This window comes from Periplaneta americana, chromosome 13 (genome assembly GCF_040183065.1).
Source record: "Periplaneta americana isolate PAMFEO1 chromosome 13, P.americana_PAMFEO1_priV1, whole genome shotgun sequence".
Taxonomy (NCBI): domain Eukaryota; kingdom Metazoa; phylum Arthropoda; class Insecta; order Blattodea; family Blattidae; genus Periplaneta; species Periplaneta americana.
Window position 1 is genome coordinate 31,597,116 of NC_091129.1, and position 18,439 is coordinate 31,615,554.

An 18,439-nucleotide genomic window follows, 5' to 3' on the forward strand; every position below is an offset into this window, starting at 1 on the left:
GTACACTCATTTTAATCTCAGAGAATTAACGAACAACGAGAGTGTATTGATTTACTATGCAGTAATAGTACGTTAGCTTAGCAATCCATTATTTTATAATTCAAATTTTAACTATGCTCAATTGAATCGTGTTAAAATACATAAAATATATAAGCAATAAATCCAATGCAAAAAAAATTGGGCAATGAGCGAAGCAGATTATCTTGCGCTGTTGTAAAAGTTGTTCCCTGGATCAAACGTCCTATTTTAATTATGTAATTACTTTATATTTATTGCTAACAGGTGCAGCGGAGCGCACGGGTACGGCTAGTACAAAATAAAGGTAGTTAATTTCCTGATGCATGCTATTATTATTGCAGGATATCATGTAAACGGCTTCCCACCGAGGTAGCCTGTTTTAGAGTCTTAAATGCTCTCCTCAGGCTGAGAGTTGTGTCCATGGATTGCAGTAGAGTTCATCACACACCTCACACGGACTGCCACATGAAGAAAAAGCAGGATCTGGTCTTGTTGTTCATTGGTTGTTGTTGTTGTTCAGAAGGTGGACTCTGTACTTCACCATCTGTCAGAACTACCCACAGCATGTCCGCTGCCTTGTTGTCGTGATCTAGTTGTGTCTATTGTCTATGTATTAAGTCCATGTTTAGTGGATGGTGATGATTGTTGAATTGGTCGTCTAGTGCTTGGAAGTGTTGGCCCTTTTGAGTTAAGGATAGGTGTTAGTTATTGCCTTGGAATTGTAGGTGTTGGATATATTGTTGGTAGAGGTTGGATATTGTTATGTCCGGATTCTGTGGGGGGGAAGGGGTTGAAGAGCTGTTGGATGTAAGGTTTATTTAGGGACTTGTGGACATATTTGATGTTTTTGCGACGGATATATTCAGGGAGAGGTTTAATTCGGGAGAGGTCATATGGTATATGGTTTCTTGTGTTAGGAGCTACTAAGTAGGCTTTATGGATTAGACTTCTCTCTTTTTGGATTAGGATCCGAAGATATGAGGGTGTCATATGGGAGAAGAATTGGGAGGCATATATTATGGATGGTCGGATGATGGATTTATATATTATAATATTGATTTGAGGGAGGCTGCCAATTCGATCGGGAGGGTGACCGGAGACTTTGTAGAGGAGTTTAGTGGATAGGGTTATTCATTGGCGGATTTTAACTGCCTGCGGATTGAAGCTTAGCTTCCTGTTAAAGGTTACTCCGAGGTATGTCAGTTTGTCTCGGTAAGCTAGTCGTGCATTTTTAATTTGTATTGGGTTCCTGTCACGTATCGTCGCTCGTGAGTGTCGTCGTCTTTTCAGTAGCATAACTTGTTTTTCGTAGTGTTAATTGTTAGTCTCCATTTGTCGAGCCATGTTGTGAGACGTCTCAGTGAGTTATTGCTCATTAGACAACTAGGCCAGGAGATAATGGGTTAGGGTGACCAGTTCCTTTCCCCCTCCATTGCATACATCGCTACCTAGATACATATTATGCTAATCAGACTTCAGATGTATACAAACCATTGTTTTTCCTCTGACACACATCGTCAAGTGAGATGTAATAGATGCACATACCAGTCAGAACCTCAATCAGAGGTAATAAGTTATAGAACATTTATAAATGTTTATAGGAAGATTATCACTAGAAAGCAGAAAAGGAGGAAATTTATATTTTACAGCATTAATTACAGAGTACTGGGAATCATAATTTTTGTGTTCATTCAAGAGTAGAATCAAAATGGGTATTTTTTCATATTTCGTAAAAATGTTTATATTATGAACAAATCTTCATCCATCATCATCATCATCATCATCATCATCACCACCACCAGAGCTTAAGCCTTAACTGGTTCATTCCGGTCTCATGAATTACAACTCTTGTATCCAGCTGCTTCTCGGTCTGCCAACATTCCTTACCTTTTGGTTTATAATTTAAAATTAATTTTGAAATGCGGTCATCTTCCATCTGTTCTAGATGCTCCATCCAGTTGTTCCTATCTTGAGATATTTTTTTCTGTTAATTTGAATATATTGAGTTCTTTTCGAATGTCTTCATTTTTTTTTCCTATCCCATTAAGTATACCAGCCACATCTCTCAAAAATCTCATTTCTGCAGCTTCTATTCTGCATTCTTCTTTCTTATTTAGAACCCAAAATTCTGCACCATACATCAACATAGGAACTGCTACCACGTTGTAAAATTTACGTTTGATGTCTTTCCGCGTAATCTTTAAACATCTTGTTGTACCATATGTCATTTAATTTATTTAATTTGTAAAATCTTCGTATTTTAAATATGATACGTTACAACTGAGGTAATTAAAGCAGTGGATGTGTTCAATAGGGTTATTCTTCTAATATAATTTTAATTATTATTTCTGATTATCTAAATGCAAATACTTTTGACAAATCTTCATACTTGTTCTTACTTCCAAACACCAACCTTTCTGTTGTGTATTTATGATCTACTGGAGAGTTTTCGATTTTCTTAAAGATGCAATAAGATGCATCACACCCAATATCAAACCATATTCAAATTACCCAATCACAAGCATCCTACTATAATTCCAGAGCCAATGCCCAGTACACTGTACAGACCTAACTGTTGCCAACCATTTGGCTAAACATAGCTTAATTTTTAGTTACGTGGCTTGTAGCAGAATAACCATAGTCAAGTGTCAAAATGTAGCCGAATTGAGATTTGATCAAGTGATCTCATGTGAATACTCACTTTAATGTGTAAACATTTTCTTACATCAAATATATTTTTTCACACTCAATAAAATTATGAAAACACATAGAAAATGTAGGTTACAGACTGAATTCCAAATACTACGACCTTCATTTATAACAAGGAAAGCATTTCTATTTTCAGTTTTATTTTTCTGCTAAGTGAATAGAGTGTATCACCTAATTGACACTAATTCCTTTATTTGTAAATTCATTGACACTTGACAAGATCTTTATTAGGGATCGCCTACGCAACAAAAATAAATCAGCCTTATCCAAACAAGTGCACAACAAATTACACCTCCAACACATCTGCCTTTCACCTTTTCAGATTGTAGCATTGGTCATCAGTGCTGTTTATTATTCAAGAATAGGGACTTCTACTCAAAACAACTTCAGATGTGCCGCTCTTTATGATACAGTGGTTGTAATGTTATGCAGAAAGTGTTACAAGTCGACGGTGAGTTAGATAAGAGTGGAATGAGTCAATTTTTAAAATGGTGGACGGGCTTTGTTTCATGTTATTTATATGCTTTTATGACAGCTCTTGATATTGTGCATAGCTTAATTTTGGTATTTAACTTTTATGGAAAACACATTTAACCAATATTGCTTTGCAGTGTCTACCACAATTAAATCTCTTGAAGATCATAGCTAATAGGAAATGGGGATCAGATATCACGACAATGCGTCTGTTTTATAATGGTTATATACGATCAAAATTGACCTATGGATGTGAAATATGGGGAGTCAGCAACTCGTCTACAAAAAATTTCTGTTCTTCAAAACTCAGCTTTAAGATTATGCCTAGGAGTACCAAAAACCACGTCAACTGTTGCCCTAGAAATTGAATGTAATATTCAACCACTCAGACACTATATATTACAAAAGGATCTAAAAATACATTTAAAATTGCAAGCCTCATCCAGATCTCAGATATTCTTCAAACTGTCAGATGATATCCTGTGTAATTTCTATAAAATAAAAAAAAAAAAGAAGAAATACCAATCTATATCACAGACACACTCATTGCTAAAACTCCAGTTGTGAACGAAATTCCTCCATGGAAATGGGTGATTCCAGAACACAGCATATAAATTCCAGGAAATCATTCCAAAAATGATCCTCCATACATTCTTAAGTTAGATTCCATGGAACTACTCTGCAGTACATATAAGGATCACCTTCAAATTTATACAGATGGATCTCTAAATTCTAATAATGGGACATCAGGAGCAGGGTATTATATTCCAAAATATCAAGAAAGTTATTTCATACCATGTTCATCCTCCTCCAGTCTTGACACTGAATTGCTAGCTATTGATGCTGCTCTTCAGTGTGTTACTCAAATTTCTGAAAAATCTATTTGCATACTTACCGACTCCAAGGGGGCTATATTTAATATAATTAAATATGTACCAAACCTATATGCACATAGAATTATTCCAATTCAGAAACAACTAAGTAAACTAAAAGAACTCCAAAAGGAAATAACATTTCAATGGATACCTAGTCATTGTGGTATACCTGGAAATGAGAAAGTCGATAATATTGCAAAACAGGCAACATATTTGCAACCAAGACCACTTCAAGTGATATCTCTATCCAGTGCTTTTGCTTCAGTAAAGTCTCATTTTACAAACCTATGTATCAACAATTGGCTCTCTTCTGACAAAGGAAAAATTTTACAGTCTGTACAAAAGAAACCAAATGACCTGGAAATGTACAAAAACTTGCCCAGACATGTTCAAACATTTTTAACAAGAGCCAGAACAGGTCACATTGTCACTCAATTGTACCTACACCGATTTCACATTTCTGATAATCCTACTTGTCTGTGGTGTAATAATCATGATGAAGATCTGGAACACATTCTTCTATACTGTCCATCCATAAACCACAAAAGTAGTAAATTAAAATCATCAGTACCAGTTGCAGAAGACACAGCCCTGCAGTAAATATTGACTACACCCCAACTCTGGCTACTAGCAACAGGCATCTATAATGAACACCGATCAAAATACCCCTCATTTCTCGTGAAAAACAACAACTGAATAGACTACAGTGGACTTCACGTTGTCAGCAAACAGCTGGATACATTAAGGCCCAATTGTATAAAACTCTCTGACTAAAGATCAACTTTGATCGAAGATCGAAAAGTGAACCGAGTTCAGACACTTCTTCTATTGTATAAAACTTTTCTGCGATCAATTACCTTGGTTCAAATGCAATCTAAGTTCACGTGAAAAGGATTTGGCAACATCGCATAAACAGGTGAAATATGTGATGCGCGGACCATGTTGTACAAGTTTGTTCAGTGTTACCAATCTAGCGACTTTAACTCTTTTTCAATAACAATTTCTTTTAACTTTTGTATTGCATAAATAGGTGTTTAGCGAACTTTTTAGCACCCCATAGTGACAAAATTTAATCTTTCTTTGTTGATTAATGAGAAATCTTGCGACTTTACAACTACTTTTTGGCGACTTTCCGTACACACTGTTGGAGACACTGGTTTATTTGTGCAATGTAAATAATGGCGGACAATAAGAAGAAGGTTGACTGTTCTCCAAATTGTTATCATGTTATGGTGTTTGATACTGCTAAACATAATAAAGCTTTATAAAACGACAAATTGAAAATTTATGAATGTACCTATCACATCCATTAATAATTAATGGTCGTTATAAACATAATATAATTATAGGTTATATTATTTGATACTGCTGAACACGATAGAGCCTTATAAAATATAAGATTGTTTGTGTATTAAGGCAAGAAATTGAAATATATATATATATATATATATATATATATATATATATATATATATATATAAGTGTAACTACCATATCTATTAATATTAATAACAATGGTTATTCTATTTGCACAATCTACCACTCGTATATTTCAAACAGAAAAGAAATAACTGAACTTGGATCATCTAACTTAATCGGAGAAATTTCTTCAGTCAAAGTTGACTTTAGTTGGAGACAAATTAATCTCAGATTAGACTTTATACAACACAAAATTCCAAGTTCAGCTAGAACAAGGATCAATTTAACCTCTGATCTAAGATTAAATGGTTTATACAATCGGCCCTAAGAAGATTGAATTTTGGTATTTGTAGCTGAATGTCATGACGTTTGTAACAGACTCGCTCTCTTTGAGGTTAGAAACACTAGCAGATGTTCATTTCACGTCATGCTTCTTGCATTAGAATATGTTAATTTTTTCCAAGAAAATTTCATTTTCCATATTTTCAGGGTATGAATTTCGTATTTTGTCAAAATTTTCTTCATATTTTTCTGCTCTTTAATTGTCACAGTTTTGCATATTACTGAAATGCTTTATTATTCACAGTTCACTGCATCATCAGACCATACGTGGGAACAGACAATAGACCAGCCTCAACCACCATTACCACCTCCGCCACCACCACCACCGCCACCTTCTGATACTGGAACAGTTAAGTCAGAGAGAAGAGTAAAGAAGAGTCGTTGGGATAACTCGTAGAACATCACTCTATGCTTTGATGTTAATCAAATCATCTACCCAGAGAATTACAATGTTTTATATAATTGGAAGATTTAGGTATGTATTTTACATACCTCAGTAGCTAGACAGACTAACATCTTAAACTAGGGATGGGATGTTATTATATGGAAGTCCAACAATTTATTATTTTTCTTGCTGTATGTTTTGATAGCTGCCTCACATCACGTTAATGTTGTAAATGAATTAGCTCAATACAACATTTTTATTATCGGAAATGTCCTGTACAATAAGAAGTTTATCTTGAAAGATTTTATGCAGTTACGAAAAATGTACCTAGAACAGTAATTGTTTCTGTTTTCGTTCCATCATAATAAAGTCTCTAATGTTCACATTATTTTTGTGAAGAATTCTTTTCGTTGTGTGTGATCGGGTAACCTTGAAACTCTTATGTGTGCTTGTGAACAGTTCTGCGTATATGAAATAACATACGTAAATGGAATGTCAGTACACCAAAAATGAAATTCTGTGATCTAAGATATTGATACAGATTCAAATATGTGTATACATCATATGTATATTGTTCAGTTTATTAGTTAATTAAAGGAGATTTCTTTTTCTCTCAATGCTGATTACTTTTAAGGAAACTGGTATGTTGATCCGAGAAATGCGAATAATTATTGGCCATCTGTAACAATATTCCCTCAAAATGTACTTGATAGTTAAGATGACATGATTAAATTTCTCACCCTTAACTTCACTTTAGATAGCATTCTTCTGACTGTTATCTTCATCTTTTATTTAGCTATATGTCTGTTTTTATGCAAACCTTTATTTTATTGTATATTTGTTGGCCAACAAAACTTTACTGCACATCTGTTAAAGGTTGGCTCAGCAAGCTATTGAACATACATACATACATACATACATACATACATACATACATACATACATACATACATACATACATACATACATACATACATACATACATACATACATACATACATACATACATACAGACATACATACAGTACTCATGTTGAAAACTAGTATTATATGTAGTGTACTCTTAGTTGTACTGCTGCATAATGAAGATATTAAATCTTGTTTAAAATATATTATATATATAGGGTGTAACGAAAATAGTGGGCCAAACTTCAGATATGGATTCCTCATATGTAGAGAAAAAAAAAGGCTATATAGGTTCGGAAATGCCTGGTTGCTGCGTTATAGGGGTTACAAGGAAGATCATTATGCACTACAGAAGTTAAGTAATACAGACTGCAGTTCGTCGTCGCACTGACATCCAATCCTGCTCCCAAATTCCTGGCATAGCACATATTGTCCAACAGTGTTACTCAATTCACATACATTTTAGTCTGGATGTATGTAGACATCTTAATCCAACACTCCCTGGCCGATGGATAGGGCGAGGTGGACCAACTGCTTGGCCTCCACGCTCACCAGATCTCAACCTACTGGACTTCTACTTGTGGAAGCATTCGAAGTCACTTGTGTATTCAAGTCCTGTGATCGATATGGAATCTCTCCGTCTGCAAACTGAGCAACACTGTCGGACAGTACGTGCTATGCCAGGAATTTCGGAGCAAGTCCGGACGTCAGTGCGATGAACTACGGCTGTATTCAGGCAGGAAGTGGACTTTTGAACAGTTTCTGTAAACAAATGTACACAGACTGAAACATTAATCCCAACTAATACCTAAGTTTTGTAGTGCACAATGATTCTCCTTGTAACCCCTATAGCTCGGCAACCAGGCAGTTCCGGGCCCATGTTCATATAACCTTTTTTTCTTCTCTACACATGAGTAATCCATACCTAAACTTTGACCCACTATTTTCGTTACACTTTGTATATAATACAGTGTGATCCACGAGAATTTACAGTCACTTATGGAGATTATTGCTGAAGAAATTCTGAGCAAAAAATATCATATACACATGTGTCCTTTGTTAGTAAAATACCTTTTGTCTTTAGTTTTAAGGATAAAAAAGTATTACAAATAGAGAATGAACTTTTCAGAAGTGTCATTTCTTTAATTGGCTGGTGTTCTGAAGCTAAAAATGTGTTGTTAATTGCTTTGTACAGATTTTGTTTTTCAATTTTTAACTAAAAATGACATCATTCTTACGCATTTATCACAAAAATTGTTACAAATCATATGACTTTAGGAACTTGATTCTTTACAATTTAATTATGCATCCTAATGTACAGTCTTAAAGAATTTACAAGAGTGGCGTGATTTGTAACAATTATTGTGATAAATGCGTAAGAAAATGTAATGTTGTAGTTAAAACCGAAAAAAAAATTCTGTATGAAGCAGCTATGGAATTTACAATACCGTTTTAGCTTCAGAATATTAGCTAATTAAAGAAATGATACTTCTGAATAGTTCATTCTTTGTCTGTAATATTCTTTCACCCTTAAAACTGAAGAATAATGGTATTTTACAAACAACTTCAAATTAGTGTAATTCTGAAAATATTGAGATTAGGACAAAAATTTATATGACATTTTTTGCTCAGAATATCTTCGTAAATAAGCTCCGTAAGGGACGGTAAATCCTCGTGAAGATAGTTTCATAAATGTTATCATTCTCAGAGGTACCAATTATTGCAGATTTACCCCCATTATTATGGAATTGCGGTCAAAAGGAAAATTATTACCGAAAACAGTATTATCATGGGGGGGAGGGAAATATACTGGTATATATACAATATATATATTCTACAGGTGGAAGACGAGAGAAAATATGTCTACACTGCTTGTTTCTAGTTCTGTGAGCATCATTTGGTAGCTATGCGGGAGAAATTGTTACTTTCGTCTCCTACAGTCGCTTGTGTGAAACCAGGAAGCAGGTTAGGTTAATCTGTGGTGTTATATCATCTACGCATCACGAGGTTTGTGAAATTGAAGACCTCCCCAGAATAACGATGTAACCAACAAAATTGTAATTCATTTTTCAGGAGAAAAAAATAATTTCAGGGACATATTTCATTAGGCCTGTATTTACTATCACAATCATTTGATTAATCAGTGATACAAGTTTATTTAGCCATTGAATGCAATAATTTATTGTTATAAATAAATGTTTAAAATTGCTTTTCCATCTACATCACATATTCCAAGAATTTGATGTTACTGTACATTCTTTTTCTGGAGATATCTTCAATTGTAAACAAGAGGAGTAAATTCGGTACTACATATTCTGCTTTTATCTGATACTTATACTATATGTAACTGTTATTTTGAATATTTAATATCCATGATTGGTTTTGTGAAATGAAGCAGTTTAAGTTTTCAAGCTACATCCACTAGTAAGATGACAGCAATATTACAAGAATATTGAAGCGGTTACATAAAGGAATGGCGATGTTTTATTGAAAACCATGTGTTTTGTAGTGTGTGCTCATGTGATATTTCTATAGCCCATGGCTTCCAAGAACATACGGGCAAGTGAAATTGGAAAACAGATATATTTCATAATTTCGTTTAGAGCATAGTATCTCATTTTCTGTTTGCAGAAAAGCAGCTGTTAGATGCAAAACATGCCACGAGTAATGTTTAATCGCAGAACTGACTGTTAACGTGTAATTACTGTGTGTGTATATATAATATGATTAATATGATTCATAAATGACTTCAAAAAGAAGATGGTGAATATGATGGAATTACAGATGATCCACTTTAAAGGTTGGCATCGCTGCATTCTTCTGGCATGTCTAAATATATAAATCAAAATCCATAAATGTTTTTTTTTTTTTTACTGTGAAATTTTTATAAATGTTTAATTGGTAATGGGTCATTGATAGAAATTGTAATAAAATTATTTCAGTTTATAATGTCATTATCAAAGCCCAGTTTACAAATAGTCTACTATTAAAGTATGCATCGACACTTGGAGTACAAATTTACAATTTTCCCACAATTTAATTCAAAATTCACTTATTACTTTCTTACAGTTAAATGAAAGGAATGCAAAAGGAAACAGAAAAAACATTTTTGGGGGCACAGGGCAAAAATTATGTGAAAAAAAAAATCATATATTTTTTCAGCAAGCATTTCTTCGCTTCCAATTGACCTACATCATTCATTTTTTCACCAAATTGATCCCTAAACAGTGAAGAATGTTGTATTCTAGAATGAACGTAATAACATTTCTCACTTATTTTTTATGTAATTTTTTTCTAACATGTAAAAAAGTTTTTTTTTTTTTTTTTTTTTTCAGGGAGGCAATGCTTTTGCTTTGAACTACATTAGTTGATTTAATCTGTGCTTCAGTGGTTGACCATGATAATATCTTTGAAAAATATTGGAGTGCAAGAGGTCAAATGACTTTATTGTCAAGCGCCTGGCATTAGAAAACAACAACATTAGTTGATTTTAGATTACAACATAGCTCTATGTCTAAGCTTCAATTTGGTGTTTGAATGAAGTTGATAGCTCAATTCTAAGCATACTGTTTACTGCTCGAAGACTGAAAAATGTTGAAAAAACTAAAATAGGGTAAAAATGAAGTTAAAGTTTAAGTTCAAGCTAGATAACAAATAACTTACTTTTATGCTTTTAAAACCCTCCTACAACATAGGTGAGGCCCTCTTCCTATGTCATGAGGTCAATTTTCCTCTTTCACAGCCCTCTGGTATCGTCTTCGCTGCTGTTGCTCAGGCGTGCACTGTTTTTTGGCCTTCAGGGTTCGAGTCTCTTCTACAGCATTCACACCAGCCATTGTATATTTTTCTGGGGTGATACTCATCTTCTGGAATAAGTCCAATTCAACTTCGTTGTCACAATTGGTTTGGCAGATAGCATCCATGACCCCAAGTTTTAGGGTTGTACTACCTACATATGTTTCTTTGGGGCAATGTCTCCAAATCAAACCATTGAAAGACTCGTTTGCATTCTGAGTCTTGTCATGCAAACACCTACTCAGCATACTGGGGTTTGTAAGCCTTTTGTAAATTTTAATAGATTTAGTCCATTTCTTGGTGCAAGCAGCTGCACATGAACTATGAAAAAATTAAATTTCGTCCATCAATAGTGGAAAACCTAAACAAGTTATGTATAAGAATCAGGGTATAATATGAGCCAAAAAAATAAAATAAAATAAAATAATTTTTTCAAGAAAAATTGCATGCTTTAAGTTCGCAGAGGATTACATCTACCATACACTGGTGAACAGAGATTAGACTGCATTCTTTTACTGTACCAGCATAGCCAATGATAGAGATTTGTAGTGAGGTGGATAAATCCAAGTGATCATGTGTGTCTCATGTGATTAGATTTTTTTTTTAAATTTATTTACGTGCTATTTTACAACCTGTGTTTTGCCATAGGCATATCACAAGATATTTACATTAGTGGTGTCTACAATTTGATTGTTTAGAGTCTATTCTTGAAGTGTGCGGAAGATGTTGCTAATGAAGTTTGTGACAGCGACAGTGTTGATGTGGAACTTCAGTATCTGGGGCAGTGTTTGGGTTGTTAGAACACGAGGCAGGTCTCTTGAGTACAAGGAGCATTCTGTCAGAAGGTGTCTTGCTGTCTGAGGTGACTTTTCTGGGCAGTTACATAGGGGAGATGGTGCCTTGTTGATCCTTTGAAGATATGTACGGAAACAACCGTGGTTGGTCAGGAATTGGGTGATAATGTAATTAGGCCATAGGGATAGAGAGAGCCTGTGGTGGATAGAGGGGATGAACTGTTTGGTGTGATGTGCTACCTCGGAGTTGATGTAAGTTGCATTCCAAATGTTTGTGTAATAATTTTCCAGAAGTTGCTTTGCTCGAGACATAGGGATGGAATTGTAGGCTATAGTACTTGTATAACTGGCAGCAATCTTTGCTAGGTAGTCGGCTCGTTCATTACCTCTGATTCCTGTATGTCCTCTGACCCAGTTTAATGAGATATGAGTTGACTTCTTGAGAGTGATAATTTTCTTTCTAATGTAGACAGCTATTGGTTGTGTAGTTCTTTTGTTTGCGATGGCAATGAGTGCTGCTTGCGAGTCTACGTGTATTGCATGTGAGATTTTATCTTTACTTTGCTGTTGAATCCAGTCTACTGCCATTTGGATGCCTAGAAGTTCTGCTTGGAATACCGAGCATTCGTTGTCCAGTCTACGTGCCTTGGTGTAGATCTCCATTGAATTTTCTTCTGTGACCATGCCTGCTCGACGTGTTTTTCAGTTTTTGACCCATCCGTGAAGATCTGTATATTGGCTGGGATGACTGTACCACTGTTGCCTATTGTTACGCTGTTGTCTTTCGGATGGATTCCTCCGTATCTTCTTGGTAGTTCAGTCTTCTTGAGTTTGGGCAGAACTGCATTGGTGGGTAAGCCTCTTCTAACCGCCTTCATATCTTTATTCAGATGCAGGGCTTGCTCTATCAGCATAATCCCTGCTATTGCTTGCATTGCAACGTTGGACACAGTTTTGTAGGATTTGATCGTAAACGTTAGGAATGGTCTTTGGATCTGCGTTAGTTTGATGGAGGCTCTTCTGGATATTATCTGGCACCAGGCCTCCGCAGCATACGAGACGACTGGAAAGATGGCGTGGTTATACATGCCATCTTTCCAGTCGTCTCGTATGCTGCGGAGTGTGATTAGATTGCAACCAACGAAACAATAGACAAATCATACTGCTGATCTCACAAGCTTGTGTCACATGAATATCCAGTTTGTTGCAGTGTTACAGGACCAAAATAATTGGCTCTTCTTTTGGGTGGGGGGGGGGGGGGAGGAGGACAGAGGTAGACAGACAATAACCTATCCAAGTTAGTGTAAAATTATTGAATATTTCCGCCATTATGTTATCACTAAATGATTGTTCAAATTAACAACATATGACAGGCTGAACCAATACATCTTCTATTACTTATTTATTTGGTCTATATTATAAGTGGACCTGGTTGGCGCAGTTGATATAGCACTGGCCACCTATGCCCGAGGTAGCAGGTTCGATCCCAGGCTAGGCCGATGGCATTTAAGTGTGCTTAAATGCGACAAGCTCATGTCAGTAGATTTACTGGTATGTAAAAACTCCTGTGGCACAAAATTCCGGCACATAGTGACACTGATATAACCTCAGCAGTTGCAAGCGTCGTTAAATAAAACATAACATTTATTTCTATATTGTATGAAAATCTTTGTAAACAGCAATGGATAAAATAGTCTATCTAATTGACAGCATATTCCAAGTTAGTGTAAAATTATTGAATATTTTCGCCATTATTATCACTAACAAGGAGAGGACATGCTCTGTATATCACTGAATGGAATAAGATTGTGTGAGATGAAAGTACAAGACGTACTGTTTAAAGTCATACCTGGTATGGGTGGCCAATGACTCCTCGTTTTGAAAATATTGGCTATTGTTTGTGACATACTTCCGTTATATGCTCAATAGGGAAGCATTAGACTGTGTAATAGCATAGCCCATATGGTTGGATGCTGAGTTGTTATCCAGGCAACCTGAGTTCGAATCTTAACTGGTCCTATATTTTTTTCTTTTAATAATGATTAATATTGTGATCACAGTTATCTATTTACATACCTATATCACATTTCTCAATGTATTGAATGCTTCATCATGTTTTAAACAAATTACTGATTAACTAACATTGTATTGTAAAGGATAAACAATGAAATACTGCTCACGTAGGAAGGTAAGATGTGTCACTGTTGTCTGTTCTATTTCTGTAGCAACTATTCCATTTCATTTTGTACCCGTTTCATTACGATGTCATAAAAACACACAAAATACACATATTTCCTGCACAGCAAATGGAAGAAGGTTGTCCAAGTCACATACATTTTTTCCCCACTTCTGCTGCGAAACACAAACACTTCTCGTTCGTTTATCAATTTTGATGCATACCACGCATATTTCAACATGGCTTTGAATATAGGAACTGACAACTGAAAGTGAATTAAAATATAACAATAATAATAATAATAATAATAATGATGATGATGATGATGATGATGATGATGATAATAATAATATCAAGCTTTAAAAAAATTAGAAGGCATTAGGATTCGAACTCAGGGTGCCTGGACGACAACTCAGCATCCAACTACATGAACTACGCCGTTTCACAGTCTAATGCTTCCCTATTAGGCACCTAACGGAAGTATGTCATAAACAATAGCTAATATTTCCAAAACGAGGGGTCATTGGCCACCCATACGAGGTATGACTTTAAACAATGTGTCTTGTACTTTCATGTCACAGAATCTGATTTAATTTGGTGATATACAGAGCGTGTCCTCTCCTTGTAAATGATTCGGTTGTTGAAATTAGCAACACATGGCAAGCTGAACCATTGCATCTTCGATTACTTATTTATCTGATAATATTTCTTTGTAAACACCTGTGGATAAAATAACCTGTCTCATTGACAGCAGATTTCAAGTTAGTGTAAAATTATTTAATATTTTTGCCATTATGTTATCACTAAAATTAGCAACACATAGTGGCCTGAACCATTGCATCATCAGTTACGTACTCATTTATCTATTTTGTATTATATATACTTATTTATCTATTTTATATTCTATAAAGATCTTTGTGAACAGTCCTGGATAAAGGAGCAAGAATGTATGCTATCACTGTGGTAGACACACATCATTTGCTAATTTGTTTAATTCATATAAATATCTACAAAAGAACTCCGGAAGAATAAACAAAAAAGTGTGTGCAATAATATTGAATGGACAGTTTGCTACTTCCTAGTCTCATAGAGAACGAGGAAAAAATTTGGCTAGTACATTTCTAAAATTCAGAAAAGGAACATGAAACATGGGTTCATATCCTTTGCCGTATTGTTGTGGACTGAAGCATCATGTCTATGACTCACATTATGGATTGTGCACTGGTTCTAGTCCTCATGGGGAAGAAATTTTTCTCATGAAATTTAGGACAGTGTATGGGGCCAGTGCCCCAGCATCACGATGAATTTGAGAGCTGTGATAGACAGCGGAATCTGTTTATGAATACCAGTTATAATAGCTGGTGAGGATCATCGTGCTAATCACATGATACCTCCATTCTGGTTGTATGATCATTCACCTCTGCTCAGTTTGAACGTGAGGCCAGCAGCCAGCTGGTCAGCATTGGCCCTTCATGGGTTGTCGTGCCACGAATTATTATTGTAATATGGGATCGTAAAAGTTTAGTTACTGCACTGTAGGTCTTTCCAGAGACAGATTGGATGTTTGAGAACTGTTGAATGGTTAGTGAGATTACTTTATCTTAGTACATTTGATTTTCTTTTGTCTGAAGCCAAATGAAAAATCCTGTCTACTCCAGTCAGTTTTGAGGAAGTTTATTGCTGGGATTGTTGCTGGAGTTGATAGAATCAATAACCAACCTGGAGTGAGATCTTTGCTGATATCAGTCAATACTGTGGTATTATAGGTTATATATTAAAATGGGAACTGAGAACATTGAGCATTTGTTCTGATTTGTTCTAGTTTCTTTAATTAAAAAAATGTAGGGCAATAATAAAAACATCATGTTAGATATAATTTTTTGAATTTGATTCATACATTTTCTGTCTTCAACCCTAGGCAAAATAAGTAATATGTCTAATATAATATTGTGTGGGAATACAATTGGCAATACTGCAAATGTTAAGAAATTGAGTTGTGTGTTTGTCATTTGCATTGCTTACGTAATAGAAACACCCAGAATCATTACAGGACGAATGCCATAGCTAAGCTTCAATTATTTCCATATTAATTTTACAAAGAAAAAAAAAATGTTTTCTAAATCCTCCCCAACTATATCTAGAAATTTGTTGGTTGAATTTTTCTGCACTCTATACAGGGTTGAAGGAGACCAATGCACAAAACTTTTATTACACTTTTTCCTTGGTGAAGCACCATTAAGCACGAAAAAATGGTATTTGTCCAATGTTTGCAGTGCTCTATTGCGGTAACAGCCCGAGAGAAATGTCTGATTGCTATATAAGCAGATAGGTAAAAATAATCTCAATAGTTCGTGTCTTAAAGCCTTTTTTTGCAAATTAAACCATTTAGCAATGAATTTAAATTGAATAATAGTGAAAATCGTTCAACATAGCATAGTATTCCATGTCTCTGAGTACAGCAGAGGGAGAAAGGAAGGTAAGGGATGGGGCAATGACGTAATCTGACCTTCCCTTCCTGTGTTGACATTTACGTTAATGTAACAGTTTTCAGTCTAAAATTACATATAAATAATACCGTGTGCTTTAATGATTTATTTTTAGGAGTGTTAATTTGATGTAAGACAAATCATGTCAGTAAAAGTTATTACAATTTATTTCTGATATCACAAGATGCGTATTTCCGTTTAAAATTTCGATAACTAAGCCACAAGTGCATTATTTCATTTTTTCTACCCTACAGAGACAGGAAGGCAAATGCTAGGAGTTATTTTTGTTTACGTCTGCTATGGGTCTACATTGTCTTGAACTACTAACTCAGCTCTGCCACAGTGCAGGCCGCACTTGCTAGAGTTATTGCAGTAGCTGTGATGTTAAATGTTTCCTAGAAACATAACGATTTTCTCTAAAATGGTGAATGTTAGGAAAAAAAAAACTTGCTTAGATTTTTCAAATCTCTCCTCATGATCTATTACCAGGGCCACCGGCGTAGCTCTGTCGGCTAAGGCGCTTCCTGCCGATCTAGAGTTGTGTTCGGGCGCGGGTTCGATCCCAGCTTGGGCTGATTACCTGGTTGGGTTTTTCCTAGGTTTTCCCCAACCGTAAGGCGAATACCAGGTAATCTATGGCGAATCCTCGGCTTCATTTTGCGAAATACCATCTCGCTATCACCAATCTCATCGACGCTAAATAACCTCGTAGTTGATACAGCGTCGTTAAATATCTAACTTAAAAAAAAATCTATTACCAGTTTCATTTTGGTGCAGTGGTTACCTTCCACAATGTATATAAAAATCTTTAAGGGTCGCATTAATGAACAAGACAGACTTTGAAGCCAGTAGGTCGCCATTTTCATTTCATAGTCTCTAATTTGAGGAAAATAAAGGCAACTTTCCTTCCAAGTCACTAGTTTTATATACTTATACGTTGGAAAGTAGTCTTTGGGAACAGAAAATGAATAAAATGGATGATACTACGAATGTAGTTAATTTTGTAGAGGATATTGTTTGTGTTGAGGAAATTATTCAGTTTCTTGCTCGTAATCCACAAATGTGTTATAAGAGATGCCCTCAATGCAGTTTAATTTTACACAGAAAATGAGTTCAAAAAGCAGTACAAATTTGACAAACGTATTGTATTAGATATACTAACAATGTTTGAGGACGAATAAAATGAATAAAAGATGGTAATAGAGGACTATCTTTTCCTCAATAATGCAATCTTCAAGATATTATGCTACAGGTAAGATGAAAATGTTTACCATTTTACTATAATGCTTTTGCACTTACTGCTATTTGTGTTGCCTAGGTTAGGTTAAGAGATTAATGCATTTTTGTGGTTAATGACAATAGTCTTAAATATTTCCGTGCTTTTCAGGTAATTTTCAGCATGATTCTGCTGCCTTGCGAGGAGCAAGACAAATATCAGTGTTGGTTATCCGGAAGAGATCGCAGTTAGTATGGTTCCCAAATGAAGCTGAATGTAAGAACAGTGCACTACATGTGTTTGAAATATCCCAATTTCCTGAGGTTAGTTGAAGTTTCTGATGGTATCCATTGTACCAGTACTAAGTCCAGGAGACAACACTGAAGTTTTTTTGCAATAGAAAGAGAATTTTCACTTTCATTTACCAGGTATAGTGAACCATGAGATATTCATTGATTTTATGACAGATAGGCTGGGTTGTACACAATATGACAACCGAATTTTTAACAATAGCAGGGTTTGTTTGCAAAATTCGAAAGGGAATAATGGTGTGGATTGCTGGTTGGACCTAGTAGTTTTTAAACCTCAAACACCAGCAAAGCAGGAGTACAATGCTTCCCACATCTTGGCTAAAAATATATTGTAGAGAGATCATTTGGAAGCTGGGAGAACATTTCTGTGTATTTCAAGAAAGTTCACATTGAAAGTAGGCAACATACCTGCTGTCATTGCAAACACACTTGTACTTTACAACACTACTGCAGTGAATTGTGGTCTCTTGGAAGACTCTGATGAAAGAAATTGACGGAATTATACCCCAAATGGTTGGAAGCTGTAGATAGAA

General features: G+C 35.3%; 1 protein-coding gene across 5 annotated transcripts in view; it reads left to right on the forward strand.

Annotated features, from left to right (window-relative positions):
* LOC138711784 (ATP-dependent RNA helicase DDX42) overlaps positions 1-6,839 on the forward strand; it is a 73,152-nt gene extending 66,313 nt beyond the window's left edge. For all 5 annotated transcript variants that reach the window (XM_069842987.1, XM_069842991.1, XM_069842988.1 and 2 more), the window contains exon 9: positions 6,082-6,839. In XM_069842987.1, the coding sequence (XP_069699088.1) occupies positions 6,082-6,234 (153 nt within the window). In that variant the 3' untranslated portion in view covers positions 6,235-6,839. The remainder of the gene's footprint in view (positions 1-6,081) is intronic.
* Positions 6,840-18,439: the final 11,600 nt, after the last annotated feature.